Source organism: Columba livia, chromosome 2, assembly GCF_036013475.1.
Source record: "Columba livia isolate bColLiv1 breed racing homer chromosome 2, bColLiv1.pat.W.v2, whole genome shotgun sequence".
NCBI lineage: Eukaryota > Metazoa > Chordata > Aves > Columbiformes > Columbidae > Columba > Columba livia.
The window spans coordinates 25,417,614-25,439,916 of record NC_088603.1 but is presented as its reverse complement, the minus strand read 5'-3'; the positions used below and the strand labels follow the sequence as shown (position 1 = coordinate 25,439,916).

At 39.8% G+C, this 22,303-nt stretch overlaps 1 protein-coding gene across 11 annotated transcripts in view; it reads right to left on the bottom strand.

Annotated features, from left to right (window-relative positions):
• Positions 1 to 22,303, bottom strand: part of ANKIB1 (ankyrin repeat and IBR domain containing 1) — a 94,027-nt gene that overhangs the window by 38,762 nt on the left and 32,962 nt on the right. For all 11 annotated transcript variants that reach the window (XM_065051038.1, XM_065051046.1, XM_065051044.1 and 8 more), the window contains exons 2-3: positions 20,899 to 21,136; positions 1,804 to 2,104 (exon numbers count right to left, since the gene is read on the bottom strand). In XM_065051038.1, the coding sequence (XP_064907110.1) occupies positions 1,804 to 2,104; positions 20,899 to 21,086 (489 nt within the window). In that variant the 5' untranslated portion in view covers positions 21,087 to 21,136. The remainder of the gene's footprint in view (positions 1 to 1,803; positions 2,105 to 20,898; positions 21,137 to 22,303) is intronic.

Below are 22,303 nucleotides of genomic sequence, written 5' to 3'. Positions count from 1 at the left end.
CTCCAGAGATCTATGCAGCTCAAAATCTAGTACACAAGATGAGGAATATGTAAATCAACACATTTTTAATAATGATGCCATCTTTCTCTAGTAGCACTGTTAAAAAAACTTCAGTCTCTTAACTCACTAAGAGGAGATTAATAATTTAAATAATCACATTAGTAATTTAAACAAAAATGCCATTTAGTATGCCAAACATACTGTGACAGAGTGGAATATATCTGCATAAAATCAAATCTATTCAGCATGAAAGTTAAGCCTTTTTCCTGCTCAGTATTTTGAAGTAAGCACATTAACTTTGCCCAAACTATCTTTAGCAATGGGTTCCACACAGCTGTTCTGCTCAGAAGAGAAGTTTAACACGTATGAATGGAGTAGCATCAAGACAGCACATTTGACTATCAACTCTTGAACAAATCAACTAGTAGAGGGTTCACCCACAAGGGACTATATTTTTTTTCCTTATATAGCTGTGGTGGGGATGGGACAAAATACAAGGCTGGGTTGTCCTGAAAAGTTATGGAAAAAGGAAACTATTAAAGTGAGAAGCTCTGAAGTGAGAGTAACCACCACAGAACTGGGCAGGAAGTAGAGAAGAAAAGCTAAAGGTGCTCCTGAGGTTCTAAGTAACCTTCAGTTTACCACAGAGAGGGAAGATGACTTGAGGATTCGGCCATTCAGTTTTTTATCTCTTTTTGTCTTGGTAAGAATTTTAATCCTCAAATACTTTCAGGAAAAAAAAAAAAGAGATCATTGTTAAATTCCTTTACTAAGCTCTATTTTGGGCGTTTCATAATGTAGTGTTCCTGTTCATAATTCTTTTCTTGTTGAAGGAGTTAGAAGGACCACAGGCTACACTGAAGGGCTTAAAGATATCACAGATAAAAATCCTAGGGTCCGAGGTTCTTTGCTCTGTGGTTGGGCACATAACAAAGTTTGAACTTGGGGGTGTACTCTATGTTTCTAATGTGGAAACCATGACTAGATAGACTACATAACTGTGTCCAAACTCAGACAAAGAGTAATCCATGGGAGTCAGACTGTAAATTCTTCTTCAAAGACAAACTGAAGTCAGTAATGGTTTAGTCAATTGAACAGCACATATTGTCATGATAATATAACCCAGTTTAAATAACTAAATGTCGAACTAGCAGATGTTCTTGGATTCATCTAATGAATCATATCACAAACAGCAAGAAACAGAACAATACATGTGAAGAAACACAAACCATGAACTTTCATGATGAATTTAAAGCCAACCGATTTTACAGTCTCCAATTAAGAACTGCAGCCAAGGTCCAAAACCACAATTTAGTCTCCAGTGACCACGATTCTTTCTGACATTGTAGTCTGCCTGGATCTTACTGTGTGAGCCCATTTGCTTCATGCCCTTGAAACTGAAAATATTGGAACAATTGTGTCTATTCCTAATACTACTGCATAGCCCCATGCGGCATGAAGGCAGAATGAGGCAGAAAACTCCTGGCTCAAATCCCTTGTAAATCTGAAGTTGAAGTTACCTGAGGATCTCAAGAGTAGAGAGAGAGACAGAAGACAAAGAAATAAGAGCTTCTGCAGATAATGTAATTTCTTTTTCAGTACATATTGATATGGGTCAAAATGTAAGCACTTTACAGATCAGTGTCAAAGATATAATATTTCACAAATGTGAGTAAGCAATAAAACAAAAAAGTTAATACAATATGCTATCAGATTTTTCCCCCTGAAACAGCTTTGTGAAACACTGTGCATGACATTTACTAATAGCAGTATACAGACTTGTGATTACGTATCAACTTTTACCTCGACACACGTTTTCATCCCTGAGGCAGCCGCATAGTGCAAAGGTGTATTTTTTTTGTTATCAACAGCATCAATGGCTGCTCGTTCATATTGTCCTTCATCCAGCTTTGCTCCCTTCCACTTCAGGATCATCTGCAGGCAATCTGCTCTTCTGCAGTCGTCCTCCGAGGGTCGTGTCAGGCGAGGATGAAGAGCTCCTTCCGAGATCATGATCTGAGGTCCCATACACAGCAAGTGCATAGATGTCTCATTGTGCACATTCCGTTTATTCGGGTTACCGTCTCTAACAAAAAGGAAAGTTCTGCAACATGGGAAAAAAAAAAATTAGCACACAATTCCACTCATTTCTCTGAAGTTGGAAGGGTCTATTACGACACCTCTCTTAATTTCTTGCCAAGATGTGAGTGATAAACATCCTTAATCAACAATTACTGTGGGACAGCTTTCATCCATTTCTCTTAGGAGTCAATAGCCAAGATCTGGATGAATTGCTGAAATACCATTAAGTACCACATATAATTACTTTGTCAGCATCTGACATAATTTTCGTTGGCAAAGTTTATTCTACAGTTCTGTGTTGTATTGCAATAAATGTTATTAAGTCACAAGACTGATTGAAATAGATATTTTCTCTTTTCTACTCTCTGTCCTGAACAGCAGTGCATTTGGTAGTTTGCAAATAGCTAATGCTAGAGCAATGTCTTCAAAATCCATTCTCCTTTCCCATATCTTTAGTCAGATATCAAGGTAGTACTTACTACTTGTTGAAAATATATGAAATACTTTTCCTGCTAGACTCTATTTGCTGTCTCACTCTATAATATATGGAAGTGCATAATGCAAAACCCTCATCTACGAAGATGACAGTGGCTGGCAAGAATTAAAGTCTTCTCTTGAACGCTTTACAGGCAGTTCAAAGCGAACAATAAACTATACTGGCAGAAGGATCAGCTTGGGAACGAAAGGAAAACAACAGACTGATTCCTGGAATCACAACTCTGATTCCTGACAGCTCCTGAGACAACACAGCTGCTTCTTGCCAGCAAGGAATAATAGAAGTCACAATCCAGTTCTGAAATGGAAGAACCGAGACATATCATACAAGCCAAACTTGCTTTAGCTTTTTGAGGTACACTAAAATAATAGATTTTTTTCTTAATGAAGAGAAATGGCAGGGAAGACAGACCATCTCTTTGTAGGACTGGGACCAGAGACACAGCAAAGGTGAAAGAACCCCATGTGAAGGTAGGAAGTATGGTTTCCAGGAGAGATGGGAAGCATGGGGGACACATTCAAGAAGTCACTGCAGAAACACCTGCACTGTTCTTATGAGCCCCTTCACACATAAAAAGAGCAGAAGTCACCGTTCATCCTCTCTCCAGGCTGTTCGCTGCCTCCAAAGACTTTGCAGGTATGAAAAAAAATTATTCTCGAATCCTCATCCAGTCAATACAGGGGATCAGCTTCCACCCTCCCTGCCCTCATCCACAAGTCTAATTAAAAACAATTCCAATCACTTCCAGTTAAAAACACAGCTCAGCCACCTGACGGCAGGCACTGCCTAAATATAAAATGAGACGATATTGCTCTGCATGAACAGAGCAAAGCAGAAGAACTTGGTAACCAAACAACAAAATAATATGTTATTTATCTCAATTATTGCCCTTGCTATCGTTTCAAGTCTAAATGCCAGCTCCCCTTTCCCTTGTCCCTGAAAGATCCACGGTAGGCCTTTCTGTTGGGGTTCTCCTAATCTTTGCTCAGGACAAAGAATAAACCTCAAACTATTTTATTAATAAAGGAAGAGGCTATACAGGGTGGGTGTGGAATTTCCCTGTCGAAAATTATTGGAAACAGACTGGATAAGTATTTCAGTAGAAAAATATAGGCTCTGCCAATCTGGTCCTGCAGCAGAAGGGTATCTTGACAATAGCCATTTGGTCAGATCTTTGTCTTGTCTTCCCTCTGAAAACCTCAGAATAGTTTGAGTTCAAAATTAAACTTTTTACTGAAATACTGTGCTTTTAAATAAGTGGTAACAAAGTATTTAGAGGAAAAGAAAAAAACAAAAGCATCTCCTGCCCTATTTTGGCAGCAAAAATGTTCCTTAAAGAAATCTCTTTTCATTTGATGATAGCTGGCGTGATAGATGCATTTGTTAGGAAATATGAATATGCCAGACTTGAGATTAAAGATGTTGCCAAAAAAGTGATAGCACATTTTGTTTGCTTTGGGTTTTGTTGTTGTTGTTTTCAGAGGAAAGGGATTTAGCTGTACATAGTATGAAACCAGAGACAGAAAGAAAGGAGGGGAAGGAAGTTAGGGAAGAACAGAAAGACAGAAGGAGGGAAGGGAGGGAGGAAAGAGGGAGGGAGGGAGGGAGGGAGGGAGGGAGGAAGGAAGGAAGGAGGGAGGGAGGAAAGAGGGAGGGAGGAAGGGAGGAGGGAGGAAAGAGGGGAGGAAAGAGGGGAGGGAGGGAGGGAGGGAGGAGGGAGGAAGGAAGGAAGGAAGGAAGGAGGGAAGGAAGGAGGGAAGGAAGGAGGGAAGGAAGGAGGGAAGGAAGGAGGGAAGGAAGGAAGGAAGGAAGGAAGGAAGGAAGGAAGGAAGGAAGGAAGGAAGGAAGGAAGGAAGGAAGGAAGGAAGGAAGGAAGGAAGGAAGGAAGGAAGGAAGGAAGGAAGGAAGGAAGGAAGGAAGGAAGGAAGGAAGGAAGGAAGGAAGGAAGGAAGGAAGGAAGGAAGGGAGAGGGAGGGAGAAACGAGTAGGGAGGAAGGGGAAAAAGATAATACAGGGGATTATCTTTTGGGAGTGAGTTCTATAGATATGAGCATGCTAGATGCCTTAGACAGGAGGTTTTGCAGGCACCCACTGCAAAACCTGGATATAGAAAATACAAGGCCAAATCTAAGCCACCTTGGTCTCTGCGAGATATAAGTTTGGAGACTCACTAAAATCTAAGATTCTCTACTTTTTCAATAAAATCTGTTTTATAGTTCACTAGTTTCTTTTCTTCCGTAAAGTCCATTTCACAATTTAATTTGTTATATTTTTACTTCAAGTAAAGATCACCCCCCCAAACTTAGCTTTTGATGCATTTGCAAACTGCAGGATGAACAGAAAAATGTGAAGTTGTTTATTTTCCAATTCAGGGTCCTTAAGTCAAGAATAAACAAAGGTTTTTTTTAAAAAAATATTTTTCCTTCCTCCTCCTCCTACCCATGGCATTTACTATCTGTATGTCTCCTAACGTTTCATCCCAAAACTCTTGCATCTTCCTTAAGAAAAAAAAAAGAGAGATCACAGCACTGGGAAGAGGCAGCAGCCTCTGTGCAAGATTTTATGTGTGGCTCCTTTTTCATTAGTTTTTAAAACTAGGTAACACTGATGCTCAAGTCAGTAGGCCTACTTATTTTTACCTGAGGTCTGTAAGACAAAGCTGGTAAAGGTATCAGACGTCTGTTACCTTCAGATTCTCTGTGGAATGAGCAAAGAAGAAAGTGTGACAAAGAAAGGGCCAGATGTCTTCTGCAATCACTACAGTGCACTGTGGTGTGGTAGCAAAAGTACCAGTTTTTCAAATACAGCAACATTGAGCAGGAATCCCTGAGGCCACACAGCTGAGGAAGTATTGAGATTAAAGGCTTAAACCAGGACAAAGGCGTCATACCAAGCCCGCAGTACGAAGCTGACATGGACAGTTCAATACTGCAAAGAGGCTGGACTTTTGTCTCTCACATCAAGTGCCCGAACTCTATTTCAAAGTTTGCACTTTGACTGTATAACATGCTGCAAGGCTGCACTAATTAGATCTGTGTATTCTGAATGTCAGGAGAGTGCTTTATGTACTCGTTAACCACATCTTTCCCCCACACTTCTGGTTGCTTTATAGACAATGTATTGAATCCTGCTATTTCTCTAATTCAAAGTAAAATGTTAGTTTAAAATTCAGTGAAGAACTGTGGTTTCTGTACGACACTGAACCAGGGCCTGATGATTTTTAACTGCAAGAAGACCTTCATTGTCTCCTCCCAAACAAGACAAAGTTTCCCTAGTATCTTTAGCTATCTAATCATTACCTCCTAGGCTTGATAATATTAAAATGTACATTTTGGTTTTCAGTATTAAGCTCTTTATCATCAGTGGAATTCCACGCTGTGGTATTTTAAAGCATGTGATTGACTCCTGAATCAGGTTACAGGGCATCTGATTTCAGAAGAGCACAGCACAATTTACACACAAACAAAAATATTCACAGCGTCTGCTAATGTAATAGTAAGGTTAACTGAATCATATCAATTAAAGAGACCATCCTGCCTATATTAATCTCCCTCTCTTTATTTTTTTTTAAAAAAAACTTATTATATTTTTGCAACAACTCTGCTGAAAATCTCTTTAACAATCCCAAAATACAGGGATTTCATCTTTATTTGATTGACTATATGTTGTAACCTATTAGTTTCCCTTTACTAAGATTTATGTAGGTTTATAGAACCTTTGTAGAAGACACAAACGCTGAATGGATACAAATACTCTCCCATAGCTCGAGGTAGATATTTCACCTTATCCTCAACAGTTCAGTGATGAGATGCTTCTGCCACAGGCTGAAACTCTGTGCATAAAAGTAGAATTTGAAGGCTGTCAAACCTTTTGAATCAAAAATTTCTCTCTAAAGGGCTGAACACTATTTTAGAAAGTGGCTTTAGTAGTGAGCAACTTTTAGTATGATTTTTTTCCACCATAAAAATATCTCTTGGGAAAAAACAATAAAACTCTTGTTTTAAGAAGTTATGTATATCCCAGTCTAAAAGAAGAAGTGCTTACATCCTGCCTGCTTGCAGATTCTCTGTTCTTAAGCAAACAGAAAGGCACTTTTCTCTATTAACCAAATTATGAAAAGCTCTAGGATGGATTTAAATCTTTTAAAGTGTAATTGTACTGTCTTACTATCACTTCATAACACAAAGAATATCTCTACTCTCTATCAGTGAGGTAGATTTTTCAGCCCCTGCAGCAAGAAGTATCAGTAGATTATTTTTTTTTCCAAGAGACAAATCTAAAAAAACCTCTCTAGAAGGCTATTCCCTTGCCTAAGTTCAACATTTTCCTTTCTGTTAAAGTTATCTGCTAAAAAATTGCCCAACCATCTCTAAATAATGTTGATAACTTCAGTAAGAACTGTATCCAAATTGCGAACAATTTGTGGCATTTGTAAACACTGTTGGGCCTGGGAAAACACTAGTTTTGATTACTTGTTTCCCCTTGCTTGTCACTCAACTTCTGTGTCTCTTAAACGGGTATGACAAACACCAGAGCTGCCAAAGGCAACCAGCACCTCACCCTGGACACAGAATTGGGCTTCGAAGTGCCACAGCAGTCCCCCTTTTTCTCTCCTTAATCTCTTCCAAAAGTCAAAGGATCGGGTCTTCAGTCTCAAGGGTAAGTCAAGCCAATGTCGGAAAATGCAGCTGAATCCATGACTTACAGTTCAGAGAAGATGACTAATGTCCAAAAAAGGGTAAATAAATACATTGTACATGCACAAATTCATTATTCATCAGGGCTATATTTTTACCAGCGGTATTTGGCGCGTAAGACTTTCACAGAGCAGCACTATAGACCCCTGCCATTCGGCTCACAACTTCAGACGTATAAAAAGCTAAGTTTCACCTGGAAATGGACTGATACAGTGAAAATAAGCATTGCCTATGGGAAATACCACTTAACCACAAGGCAGCCAGACTTTACTCCAGTCGCAGTTTCCAGAATTTGCTTCAAGTTCTTGATCTTTGCAGAATCCAAACTTGAGGTGACAAAAGCATGACAAAAGTGTTGAAAAAAGTGACAAAAAAAGAAAGGGCTGTAACATTCACACCTACTACTAGAAAAGCAACAAGACACTCAAGATCACAAGCCTGTGAACTTGAATAATAAACAACTGGCACATTCCCTCACTCTGGGAAACTAACATCCACACAACCGCTTCTTCAGTTTTTAATAAAATCCTTCACACTTGGGCCATAAAAATCACCATATTTACAGTCTCTTTGTCTCTCTAAAAAAATGCTATATATTTATAATGATATATATATATACACACATGTATATATATGTATGCACATAAAAACATAATGATAATATATCTGTATAGAAAATTAAAACAAAAAAAAACTAGTGCAAAATGAAATTATAAAAGCAGTTCTGACAGCAGGACACTAAAGCAAGTCATGCTACATAAACTATACAGCAAATGGCACTGTTGCTTCAAGCAAGACAAGTAAGGTACTAGAAAAAGGCGAGCTGCAGCAACAAGGTAAACTAATCTGTACAGGGTTCCCTTGCACAACATCCCCTCTAGTCTTTGGGTTAGATAGCATGTGCAAACCCAGCTTGCTACTAAAACAGTCACACTGCAAACGCCAGTGTGGGAGAGAAGTGTGGGTAAGCCAGAAGTTACAACAACATATGCACCAGGCAGCCACTTGCTCACTCTCCCGGGTGGGATCGGGGAGAGACCTGGAAGGCAAAACCAAGAAAACTCATGGGCTGAAATAAAGACGGTTTAATAGGTAAAGCAAAAGATGCACGTGCAAAGCAAAACACTAACACTACCAGAATTCCAATAAACACGAACAATATCCTGCTGTAGGAAGAAGTGAGGTTAGACCAGAGGCTACTTGGCTTAACAGCAAAGGAAGCATCCGAGAGACTGTCAATGATACCGTCTCCACTGCTGATGGAAGTCCAAAAAACTAATTCTTCCTTCCAAAATCTGAAGTTTTTCACAGACATTTCAAGCTCCCTTACATCAAGTATTCTACTCTGGCCTTCAATTCCATATTTTTCCTAAACAGAAATGCCTTCCATTTGTTCCCTTTCATTTGACTCCTACCAAGCACAGTACATCTGGCAAAATGGGTTAAATTGATTTCCTAAATACTCAAGCAATTTCTGCAGATTTTCAGAGAAAGCCACCAATTAGAGAACCAAGTCCAGCCTATGGCACATATGAATCATGTCTTTTCCTTAGAGCAATCTAAGGTTCAAATGGAAATCTTTGACTCTGCCAACATACGCTCTTCTGGGCCTATTTCACGCCGTTAATGTAATGTTCAGTAGAAAAATACTGCCTAGAACTCAAGGACTGTCTTCACTCTTTCCTAAAATGGCCCTAAGAAGCCTTATAAACTTTTCAATTGTATTGCTGTCATTTCACCAATGGTTTCCTCAGATACCTTTTTTCCAAAAGACTATCGAAGTGATTAAAGGTAGGTCAGCACCTGAGTCTGAGTTGCAGTTTTGGGCTGACTCATGTTAGCGTAGTAACCCATCGTCTAAAGACACCTAACAAACGTCTCATACAAATATGCATCAATAAAGAACTTGCTATTCTCTTCACTAAAAAGATGCAAACAAGTTGAAAAGTTTCTTTGGTTCAGTGGTTTTGTGTCAGCTAATACGATCAAGTAGATAGTAATCTTTGGTTTGGTACAACACAAAAAATACAAGAGAGACAATATGCAGGAGTGGCAAAGATATGCAGGAGTGGCAAAGGGATGCAATTGAATTGTGGAACACAGACCCTAAGATAGCGTACACTGACAGTGAGGAACACAAAACTTGGCTAATCCTTACATTTGTTATACTGTAGGCCAAAAAAAATCATGCTTTATATATTCCTATGCCTGTTAGGAGGAACAGCAGCACCAAAAGACAGAATTAAACCATTCCTGATGCAAAAGGGTATCAACAACATCCTTAAGTTATCCTCAACCAGAAAACTCTTATATTTAGTTATTTATGAGTGACTTGAGCTTTGCATTCCCTTGGACAGTCAGGAATATCGTTTCTGTGATCCCATGCCACTTCCAGCTTTTATTTCTATATTCTGAGTGATATTTCAAAAGAAAGAGAGCTGAGTGCCAAATCAGAAGCAGCTTCCACCGAAGCTGGCTGCTCACCAGCAGCTTTTGTGGCTAAATGTGTTCTGTAATGCAAAATCTGTTTGATTTTCATCTGCCTCTGGCCCTTTCTTCTATACATGTCTTCACAGCCAGAATCAATTCTTGAACTTGGGTGTCATCCTTCCAGCCTTCTCTCCAAATCCCTCCTTTGAACACTGTTTTTTTCTGAAAAGACTATCCACACTGAATTGTCTTCTCAAATAACTGTGAGACTATTATTTTTAGACTGGCTTCAAACAAATGTCAGATGAAATAATAAGCATGAAACTACCAACGAGTGGGTTCATCGTCACTCTTTAAACACACAGCTTTGTCCTTCTGCACAGGGACTGTTACCTACATATCAGTTTGTAAATCACCTAGCAGTGTATGACATCTAGTGTTGATACTATTTACAGAGAAATAATGATGAAATTATGCAGCAAATACAGGCTTTGCATCATTTCTATTTTTTCTGTTTCTTAAAAACTATTAATTTATTACAGAGGTTGTCTCATTTTCCTCTGTCTCTCCCTCCAGAAAAATCCTTTCAATCCTTACACTGCTTGATCTTTAATGACACGGATTTTTATTTTCCTTACATTAGGTAATTTTATTAAATTGAAAAAAAAATCAAATTAAAAAAAAAATAAAGAAATAATCCACAGTCTATATTTTGGACAAAAGGAAAAGTGAATATTTTAGCTGGCTACTGCATTTAGCTACGAAAGTTATTTCTGATAAATTTACTTCTGTTTATGAGAAGGTAAACTGTTTCCAGTAAGTGTTGAGCCAACAGATCTCTCTGGTGTGGAAGCCACATGAGCCTGGAACCCAGGGTGAAGCTCAGCCATTGGACACAATGACTCAGCGTTTACCAATCAACTCGACAGAGTCACAAACTCCACCCAGTAACAGAATTAGTTGAAATAAAGATCCTGGCTGGCAAGGACCAAAGCGGTACTCCTCTACAACTCAAATATAATTTTACTTTGCCTGCAGGAAAACATTCATAAGGGTTCTACTAAAGAGACAGACAACACAGAAAAGGAAATCTCTAATAGTATACCGTATTAATTTTCTTATTTCACCAGTCACTAATGAAGTGATCTTATTCTGTAATATCTGATGTCCAAGGAAAGAAAAGTAAGAACAACGTGGAGAACAGATTATAAATTCAGTAAGAGCATTTAAATAGCGTCTGACTATATGTAGGGAGGAGCAATGCAACTTGAGGTTCCTGCTTTCCTAAGGATGCAGAAGAACCTGGTAGCAAGAACCAGCAAGAACTCAACACGCTCAACAGTGGCACCTGTAACTGCATAGCAAGGCCATGTCGTGACCAGTGAACTCCATAGTCATCACATCTATTCAGCCTACTATGGTTAAAATAGTCAAAAATCAAGTAAAAAAAGGTCCATTTTAAGAGCTTAAAACATCACAGCTGACAGGCATTTGAACTTTGCTTGCAGGTCAGACTGCCACTAAGATAAAGCCTACCAACTGTTGTGTATTTTGTGAGGAAGTCATGAGGAGCACCAGGGAAGCCACCTTGGGAAGCAACACATCTAATTAGCGAGACTTGCTTTTAAACGAGATTTTGAGCTTCGGAGGAAAAAAAAGACATGGGAGTAAGCCAGATAAGGGTTTGAGTTTTCCAATCTGCCTTAGCCGTCCTTTAAGAGGCAGTGCCCAACTGGGTGAGAGCCTCAGAGAGATCTAGTGAACGTTACTGCTGCTACTCCATGTCTGTAGCTGCTACTCTAAGTGTCCCTACTGCCCTTGGCAGTTTACTTAAGTGAGAACTCAGCCACAGGAAGAACTTGCTCAATTTTAAAGGCTTCCTAATTTTATCATTCCTCCATCCTCTTGACTGCTGGGTATCATGAGGCTGGGTATCATGAAAATGACCTTATAAATGACTATTTTCTATCATCCAGTCACACACTCTGCTACTAAAGTTATAGGCATTTCAATTCCCTTGGTTCTCTTCCTTCTTCACAAACACTTCCACAAATCCTGGTCAGATCATGTTCTTCATACATAACTCTCCTACCTCAGATCAAAACCACCCTTCAATATTTCATATTCCAAAGCATTTAGTAGGTGACCCAGCCTCATAACCGTATAAAAATAACTCATGGATCATTCATGGCAGACCACAAAACATTTAACACTATACCACAGGCATTATTTTCCACAACTAGCATTCACATCTGATATTGTAAAACTGCGAAAGCAGCTTTGCAGATGCTTACTATTCGATTCTACATGATTTGACATATTCTAGCATAAGATTAATCTTCTCAGCTCCAGGTATCTACAATGCAGACAACTCCAGTTGATCCAGTTCTCTTAGATTCCCTTTAAAATCAATGGGAAGAAACAGGCACTTCTGGCACACAATTAATTTAAAATATTTTAGAGTCAACTTCACAATAAAATTAATTGCGTTGTCACCTTCGCTAATTATTCTGACTAGATCTATTACCTAGGTCTACACTGACTATAAAAGGAGTCTAGCATGAATAATTCCAATACAGACATACTTACTTTTATGAATAAAATTAATCTTAAATAAAATTATATTCTAAATATTCAATTTACCTGTGTAATCACTGATAATTAAAAAGAACCTTGCCTTTTCTTGTTCAAAAGTGAATAATCTAGACGACAGCACTCTTAAGAAATTATTCAGATGAAGTATTATAAGATATTGTCATATTTTAAGTTATTAAAACAGGACAGACTTCTTTTGTTGTGGTGGAAAAAGGGAAAATAGGTGGACGTCTTTTATACTAATATCAGAAGTAAATCTTTATAAAACTTCTTTTAGGAAACAAGCATACACAACTGTTACAGCTTCATAATATTTTGCCAAATGACCTGTAAAATTGCCCAGAAAACACCAAACAAATGTGATCATTCAAAGAGTTACCATGAAGGAAACAACAACAAAAGACTACTCCAGCATTTCTGAACAACCTGCTGAAAATGTCCATACACTCAATACAAATTCCTTTACACTGTCACCCTGTTGTTTTAGTTAATAACTCCATGTTTGTTTGTTTTTTTTATTTCCCCCTCACATTTATATTGGAAGTATCGTCAGGAAAGTAATTTAAAAAGGAACACCAGTCTTATTGGCAAAGCACTGAACAGATTTTCAGAAATTTGGTAAAGAAATAATACATTTTGTAGCACCTTTTTGAACATTTTAGCATGAATGACTTAGGTCAATTTGTATCTCAAAGTTTACAGAACTTCACAGAATCACAGAATGTCAGGGATTGGAAGGGACCTTGAAAGATCATCCAGTCCAATCCCCCTGCCGGAGCAGGAACACCTAGATGAGGTTACACAGGAAGGTGTCCAGGCAGGTCTTGAATGTCTCCAGAGTAGGAGACTCCACAACCCCCCTGGGCAGCCTGTTCCAGTGTTCTGTCACCCTCACTGAGAAGAAGTTTCTTCTCAAATTTAAGTGGAACCTCTTGTGTTCCAGTTTGAACAAATTACCCCTTGTCCTATCATTGGTTGTCACCAAGAAGAGCCTGGCTCCATCCTCGTGACACTCACCCTTTATATATCTGTAAACATTAATGAGGTCACCCCTCAGTCTCCTCTTCTCTAAGCTAAAGAGACCCAGCTCCCTCAGCCTTTTCCCTCACAAGGGAGATGCTCCACTCCCTTAACCATCTTCATTGCCCTGTGCTGGACTCTCTCCAGCAGTTCTCTGTCCTGGAACTGAGGGGCCCAGAACTGGACACAATATTCCAGATGTGGTCTCACCAGGGCAGAGTAGTGGGGAAGGAGAACCTCTCTCGACCTACTAACCATCCCCCTTCTAATACACCCCAGGACGCCGTTGGCCTTCCTGGCCACCAGGGCACAGTGCTATCTCAATCAAAACAGTAGAGAGTGAAGTAGCCTCCTTTTTATTTTAATCTCCAGAAAACAAACAAACAAACAACAACCAACCAACCTGAAATTCAAAGCAGCTTCAACCTTACCAGAAAATAATCAACTACAGAACTCTCTAAAGCCAGAAGATCTGCAAGGAAGTTAACAGGGTTTTCTCTAATACTTCTCCTTGACATATATTTTTGCAGCACAAAAATCTCCTAATGTCCTCTTAATTTGAGAGAAGTCATGTCCTAAAAAACAGTCTGCACGTATCTCCCTCCAACACCCCCAAAACTGATTTCCAGCTTGACTACAAAAGGAATAAAACCCAACAAAACCTGACATGGGAAGAGAGTCACAAGCATGTTGTGACCAATGCAACATTCCCTCTGACATCAACAAATTTTCTGTCAAATTCATCCTATATAACATATTGGTAATCTCAATACACTTTTTTGGATTGCATTACAATTGCTTAGACTAGCCCTACTGAAACGTCTTAAACAGCCATAAAAACTAGATTAGATAAGACCGTAGCCTACATCGACCTGAAATTCAAACCACCCCTACTTTGATCTTCTGTCATACTACTGCAGTGAAAAATACTTCCAAAATTATAGCAATGAAACAAGAATTATTTCCTATAACCAGATCCTGGACACATTTCTCAATGTTTCTCTCTGGCTAGCTCAATTGCAGAGTTCCTTTACTATTATTACTGAGAAGCAAGCATCAACAATTTTTTTTGTCCCCAGTTTCAGCATTGACCTCAATTTCCAGAATATTCTGTAACTGTAAGCCTTTGTTTTTCCTGTTCTAGAAAAAAGTATCAGCTTCCCAAACCCATCCTGCCTCCCCACAGCCCCATGTTTCTATCACATCCTCCTCCTCTTCCATCTTCAGCCCAGGACCAGCAGCAGCTGCTACAAATGATCCGCTTTGGCTTGAGAACTCACAAAGTGCTCAGAGCAGCAGTATGAAGTGCGGAAAATCTGTCATGGATCCAAAAAGCTTCCCAGCAAAGCTACAACACTGAAAGTCATGTCACAACATATCTTGCAAAATGACAAGTCATCTAAGGTGTTTTTTTTTTTGCCTTTCAACCACAAGTAGTGTGTCCTCGTGATTTCCAGCCACTGCATCTCGCTCACCCTCTTATTGCCTTGTATTTCAGGTGCAGTTCACCAACAGCCAGACCCCACTGAATAACTTTCCACATTGATACCAGTTCTTTCAAACTGAGCAGTCTGATGGTCTCAAATGCAGTTTAGGATTAAGTGAAAAAATCCTGAGGGCATTGGAGGTGCTTGATCATCTGAACACTGCATTTCCTAAAGAAAACCAATTTCTTGCATGTTCTTTCTCTGTAATATTTTTATACCCATTTAGTGAATGAAATTTAAACGATCCCCTTAAATAGGACTCTTCCGTCAAGACCTTAATTCATAGGGAATCATGATAAATGTGTATAGTGGAATCAGATCAATGTGTAAGTTGTAAAAAGCTCTCAAAATCCATCTGTGAGTGCTATGTTGGTTTTATTATTTTTCTGATGTTTCTGAATGCTATGTAACTTTTTCCTCTTACCTCCAGAAGCCTTATCACCTATTAGAGACTACCTATTTATCAGCTTGCAGTGAGCACAGTGTGAACAGTCATATCAAGGCGGTTTTGTAACACAGAGATGACATTTCTGAACGAGAGCTCTTCACAACCAAGGCAAACTTCTCTGAGTGTTAGTGCTGAATCTAAGCACCGCCAGCAGATGTCTAGACACTGTAGCAGAAAACTACTGAATAAATCACACTCAAATTGCTCCTGCGGTATTTCCAGTATAGTCCAATAAAGAAAACTTGAAATGTTTAGTTCTTTGCTTCCAAAACTGAAAGTAACCTTCTCATGTTTTCTGGAAAGATTTCAAGGTGTATATTTTATCTTTGTACCTTTCTATTTTTAGTAAAAGGCCCGAGAGTGTTAGGGCTTGGCAGACCGTAGTCCATGGGAGAAAAGGCTGCACGGCTCCATGGCTGCAGGTCCGGCCAGTGCAGAGGCTGGGCTGCATTCCCAATAGACACACATGCAAATATACATATGCAATACACATATACATATCGGTCCACACAGATGTACATGGACAGAAACATGCAGCACTCGTATGACCACAAACAACACTGCCGGCCTCATTCTGTTCCCTTCTCTAGGCAAGCAGGATGAAGGTCTGCTAGTGGGAAAAATACACATATAAACAATGTTGATTCCTTCAATAACTGGCCTTGGATACTGTTATCCTGTAACTGGCACCTTACAGTTACCTGCCACCCAACATATGCTGCAGATCCCCAGTAACCGGCCTTAGACACTACGAGTACCTGGCCCTGGATCGTCTCATCTACAGTTGCCTCAAACAGGCCTCCTGGCTGACCTGTGGATTTATGGCTGCTTTGAAACACAGCTCCCAGGCCACTGGCTGCTCCAGCTTGTTATTCAGTAGCCATTACACGCTGATACATGTACTGACATGTGCATGCACTTTGCTCTCCCCAGTTGCTGGCACCACAGGCTCAAGGGTCCCTCTGTCATGAGGTCCCCACTTCAGTTGCTGGTACTTAGACCTCTGTACACAAACATGCACACAGCAGAGTCCCACCACTCACGAAAATTATTAGCAACAGAGTTTAATGAGAAGACAAGACAGACTGCGGTGATCAAGCATGGGCAGACAAACATCATGGCCTAACATTTCCATGTCACCGGGCCCTTTTAGCCCCTGCTTTACTGTCCCAAACATATTCCTCCCAAAATCACCTTGATCTTTGTGGCTGGTTGACGCTGGCTGCCAGGTGCCCACCCAGCCACTCTCTCGCTTCCCGTCTTTAGCAGGACAGGGGGAAAAAAATAAAACAAAAAAGCTTGTGGGTTGAGATAAGGACAAGGAGATGGCTCATCAATTACTGTTATGGGCAAAATAGACACAACTTGGGGAAATTAATTTAATTTATTGCCAATTGATAACAGAGTAGGATAGTGAGAAAAACAAAACTGAAAATACTTTTCCCCTATTCCCCCTTCTGCCCGGGCTCCACTGCTCTCCTGACTCTTCTGACTCCTTCCCCGTGGAGCAGCAGTGGATGGGGAATGGGGGTTGTGGTCTGTTCACAATGCTTCATCTCTGCTGCTGCTGCCGCTGGTCCCCTGCTCCAGTGGAGGGTCCCATCCACTGGATCGTCTTTCCAGAACTGCTCCAGTGTGGGTCCTTTCCACAGGGTGCAGTCCTTCAGGAAGGGACTGCTCCAGCATGTGTCCCCTCCAGGGTCACAGGTTCGGCCAGAAATCCTGCTCCTGTATGGGCTCCTCTCCACAGGCTGCAGCTCCTGCCAGGAGCTTGCTCCAGCGTGGGCTTCCCACACCCTGCAGCCTCCTTCAGACACCCGCCTGCTCCATGGGCTGCAGGGGGATCTCTGCCCCATCATGGACCCCCATGGGCTGCAGGGAGACAACCTGCCTCTCCATGCCTGCACCATGGGCTGCAGAGGAGGCTTTGCCCCAGTGCCTGGAGCACCTTCTCTGGCCTTGACAGGGCTGTGTCTCTCACAGTTTTTTCACTCCTCTCTCACAGCTGCTGTGCAGCATTTTTCACTCTTTTGTAAATGTTATCAGGGAGGTGCCACCAGCATCACTGATAGGCTCAGCTTCGACCTGTGGTGGGGCTGTTTGGGAGCTGATTTGAGCCAGTTGTGTCCACCATAGCACAGCTCCTGATCTCTTCTTGCAGAAGCCATCCCTGCAGACCCCTGCTACCAAAACATTACAACATAAACCCGGTATGATCCTCTCCTGTAGACTCTTTCTGACGCACGTCACAGCTGGGACATGGGGTGGACGGCTCTCCTGTGACAGCCCTGAAGCAGCAGCTCTTCCCTCTGACGAGCCTACCAGGATCCCCTCTGGCCTGGGGATGAGCCCTCCATCCTACAACCTCCCCCAGACTCTATTATACATAACCCTACTAACCAGACAGAGAAAAAGAGATAAATAGCTGTCAGTCAATGTGGAAATGCTGAGTGCTGGATTACAACTTCTGGCAACTTCAAGCAGTGCTTTGAAAATTCTTGTTTGTGCTAATTAGCTGTGACCACCAATTTTTGTTTTTTAAACATTAAATGCTCTGTTAAAGCAAACTGATCTGTCAGGTAAACATTATTTAGAGCTGCAGACCAAACGAAAGTTATATATTAGCTGAATGTCTATTTTCCATTTTTTAATTCAACGTTTCTAATGTACCAATGCTTTCTGTGATACCCATGAAAAATTATCATAGAAACAACCCTTGTATTTTAACACAATCTTGCTGAAATTTCTGAAGAGAAAAGAAATGAACAGCACATTTACAAATTTCTACAGCTCGATTATGTACCAAATCCAGTTTCTGGGCTGTAAATGCTGGATGAAAGGCTCAGCAGCCAGATGACTCAGACACCTGCTGTACAACTGTGCAGTTCAAAATAAGTGAGAAGGTTTTGTTAAGTTACTGTCAGTAGACTTCATGCTGGATTATGCAAAGTTTGTCCAGGTCAGGAGTCTTGCTTCGTGACCCTTGCACCTCTTCTCCAGTTTCCTGTTTCCTCATTTCTGAGATTGCTGTACCAGAACGTTCCCAACTCCCTTTCATTGCAAACTCAGTGCCTCTGCTTTTACTGTGTCTTCGGACAGTCACCACCATCCACACATCTGTAACAGGGAGTTTGTCCCTTTGCCTTGGTATGTGGTAACAGCATCGCCAGATAGGTTATTTCTGAACATCCCAGAATATCACTTTCAAATACACTCTGTTATGCAAAAGGTGTACTGACAGCTGCATCGCACCACTCTATTTTGAGAAAATTTCACAGTGAATCGTAAAACACATGCCAGTTCATATCCACCTACAATAACACAAATATCAGCCTATAAAGAAGAATTGAATCATATGGGATACATATACAGGGTATTTCAAAAAGATGGACCCAATTCAGCAAGGCTGTCATTGTGGTGCGTGTGCATTTCAACGGCATTTTGGCATTGATCTGCCAATGCCAAAGAGCATTTGAAGGACAATTTGAGGAAACGTATTGCCATCATTAAATATACTGCTTTGAAACAGAGTCCATATTATTTTTGATACACCCTGTAAGTAACATCTAGAGTTTGAACTACAAGTTAGTATAGCTACAGATTCCCAAATATCTAAAATGTTTAATGAAGAGATAAATACAACTTATTATAGTATTATGGACATCTCATAATTGTAAACCTCCCTCAGAATACAAACAGATTAAAATTAATTTATTTTTAGCTACTGTACTTCATGAGTAATTAAAAGCATTCATTTTAATATTATATTTATTTAATCTCTGCCATATCCAGGACTTTCTGTGTCTAAAAGAAGAGGCTTAACTGGAAATCACTTGTGCCCTTTCTACTATCAACTTTGCAAGCAGGCACCACTGTAAGTCTGATATTTATTCACTCTTACTATTTTGTTTAGATAAAAAGGCTACATTTTTGTGCAGCATGTCTTAGAGAGGAGTTCTGAACAAAGCCCTAAGAAAGACAGCAGAAAAGTAAGTAGTAAAAAAGCTTCAGCAAATTACTCCTAGCAACAATGACAATTCTAGCAGTCCAGGTTTTCAGAAGCAGACTCCAGCAAATAACAGCACCTTCACAATGTTTATTGGCAAAAATGTATTGCAAACCTTGGACTCAAAATAGAAAAAAGAATTATTCTTTTGATCATTTTTTTTTGCAATGTGTGCAAAATAAAACTGAGTTGTCCTGTGAAACTTAGATGCTATAGGTCCCACGCAGCAAGTAGCAAAATGTCATTTCTAAATTACCTTTATTTTCAACACAAAGCAATTATTCAAGATCTCATCATAATGGTGCAATATGAATTAACTAATGGACTGCTCAGAAGTCAGCAATTATGACTCAATTACTTTCCATATGTGCAAACACTTTCATGTGTCCTTTTTGTTTCAAAGAGGCTATATTTTCTGAAGATATATTTTCTTTAGAGAAATAACTTGAAAATCTCAGAGAAAAAATACACAGAATATGTAAATGGATGCTATTTTAAATTAAATTTAGTTTGTTTTTTTTCCCTATAATTCAAGAATCTGGAATGGGGGAAAGTTTGGGGATGTTAAGAAACAAACAAAAAGAGTCAGTGGTGAAATAAAAACAATTAAAAATATAAATATAGAACGCCTGAAGGAGAAGAGAAAAATATTTAGCAAAACTCAAGATAAATAAGAAGTTATAACACATAAAAACTTGTTAGGTGAATCTAAAACACTGAGGAAAAAATCATGGTGGGAGGCCAGATGGCTAGTAGAGTTACAGCATATGAGGGACAAAATAAACCTTATGAATACCACAGGTCCATCAGTAGATATAAATACAGAAATGAGAAGAATATTAACAATAATACAGTTCAGTATACACTTCCATTCTGTTTCCTAATATAAGCAAGAGGATATTTATTAAATTCTCTGTAACTTACTAACTACTGAAGAAGAGGTTTAGCAATACCTACTCAGTACTAAGTTCACAAAATACGAGACCAGAACAGCTTGTACCTTCGATGTCTGGACATGGACAAGATGTTAATCTTTAATTGAACTTAGAGCACTGACAAAAATACAAAAGAATGGAAGCAGATAACATTAGGGATTGCCGTACATGTTGACTGCGGCAATAATAAACTTACTCATCATCAAGATATTGAAGTTTGCTATTATTACCCAAAATGAAAAATAAAAGCTGCCTGAATAACACAAGAATAAACATATATTATGCCATCTGGAAGCTGATACAATCAGTGTGGTATCCATTAGGTACAGATTTACAAACAGATTTTTTTGAGACAGGAAAACACGCCAAGAACAGTGGAACAGTCACTATTTGCAAAGAACTGTGGTATAGAAGTCCTCAAGAAGAAAGCTAAAACAGTTGGATACTGAAGTTGCAAGGAAGGAACACAGATACTAAAAATAAAACTTAAAAATGTTTTACCAGTCTGTGATTATAGATTAATTTGCATGTTTTCTATTACTACTTGAACATGTTACAAATTCTGTGACTGCAACACACACATACATATGCACATATATGGGTGCATACCGTGCACACATATAAGGTATTTATGACCTAGCCGACACTTGCATTTCTTAGATCAATTATTCACACCCAGGCAAAACTTTAAATCATACTCACCCCAGTATACGGTTCATTCCATGCCTAGCAGCATAATGGAGGGGAGTATTGTGCTGGTACGTTTCTCCATAAGAAGTATTTGGGTCAAGAGTTTCTTTCAGTTGGGGGTTGCTTTCGTAGATTTGGCAGGCCAGGTTTTCATCTCCATTCATAAGAGCTTTGCGGAACTTGGTGGTTGTATTTCCCATGTTGCTGGTGCCTTCATCCACTTGTACAGTTCTGTAACATGCTTCACAGCCTAAGATGACAAACAATACTTCAGTAATTTTGTAAAACACTCCTTCCTAGATTAATTCATCCAAAGCTACAGCACTGTAAGCAGGCATGTGAAGAAGTACATAGGACCTGTAAACTCTACTCATTAATTTCTGAAATCCTTCTAGGTAAATAGACACAAATTCCCAGTTCTTCACAAATTATTTCCCTGATAAATTATGCCATCTCCCTGTGCAAGTATTTTTACTACCTATCCTCTTTCAACATATGGAAAAGAAAAAAAAATGGCCAATATCCACCTGTATTAGAAGACGGGTGAATACTGGATTTGCATGTATGTGAATTAGAAATCAGAAGTGATTTCAAAACACAGTAAAACCGAAACAAAATTCTTAAACAAGAAGGCAAAGTTCTTCAAAAGCATGCAAGAAAGCAGACATCAGTTTAACTTTTACTTAAGATCATGTAAAACTGTGCTTGAAGCACCTGTGCTTGTGTAGGTGGGTGTAAATGGCACCTTTCTGTGCCAGCAAGCTGAATGCATGTGAACACTGGAGTTACCATGGCCCCATCTTAACAGTTTTGCTAAGCATACTGTTTAAAACACCTAACCCCATTTTTAAAATGACACTGAGAGATCTACAAATGGGTTCATCCAATGCCAGGCATTATCGTGGCACAAAACAAATGCATCTCAGAAGTACTTGCAAACTGCAATGCTCCCTGGCCTCTCACCTATATCGGATGGAAGGAACCAGCAGATGGAGTTGCATAAAGCCACGGCAGACAGAGCATCTCTGCTCATGAGATGGGACAAGAGAAGCTCACTGGGTTGTGCAGTTGGAGAGAGCACGTTGGTTTACATCAGAGACACGGAGAGGGGACTCAGCACTAGGCTGCAGCTGGTAGCACAGGGAAGCTTCCAGGTCTCTTTTGTACATGAGTCATCCCACCCAGACTGCTACATGCCAGACCTTTCACCCCACAAAGCACACAGTGGGATCCAAATATGCCAGGCACAGCAGGTTAGGAAACTGAGATTGACTATGTTGGGCACATACAGTCAGGCGGTGCAGGAGCTGCTTCATGCCCAGTACTTTATATTCAACTTTTTGGGACTGTCTCAAAACTTCTATTTCTACATTGGCTTTCCAACAGTCACTGGTGTACAGACTGCCTTAAAGACAGA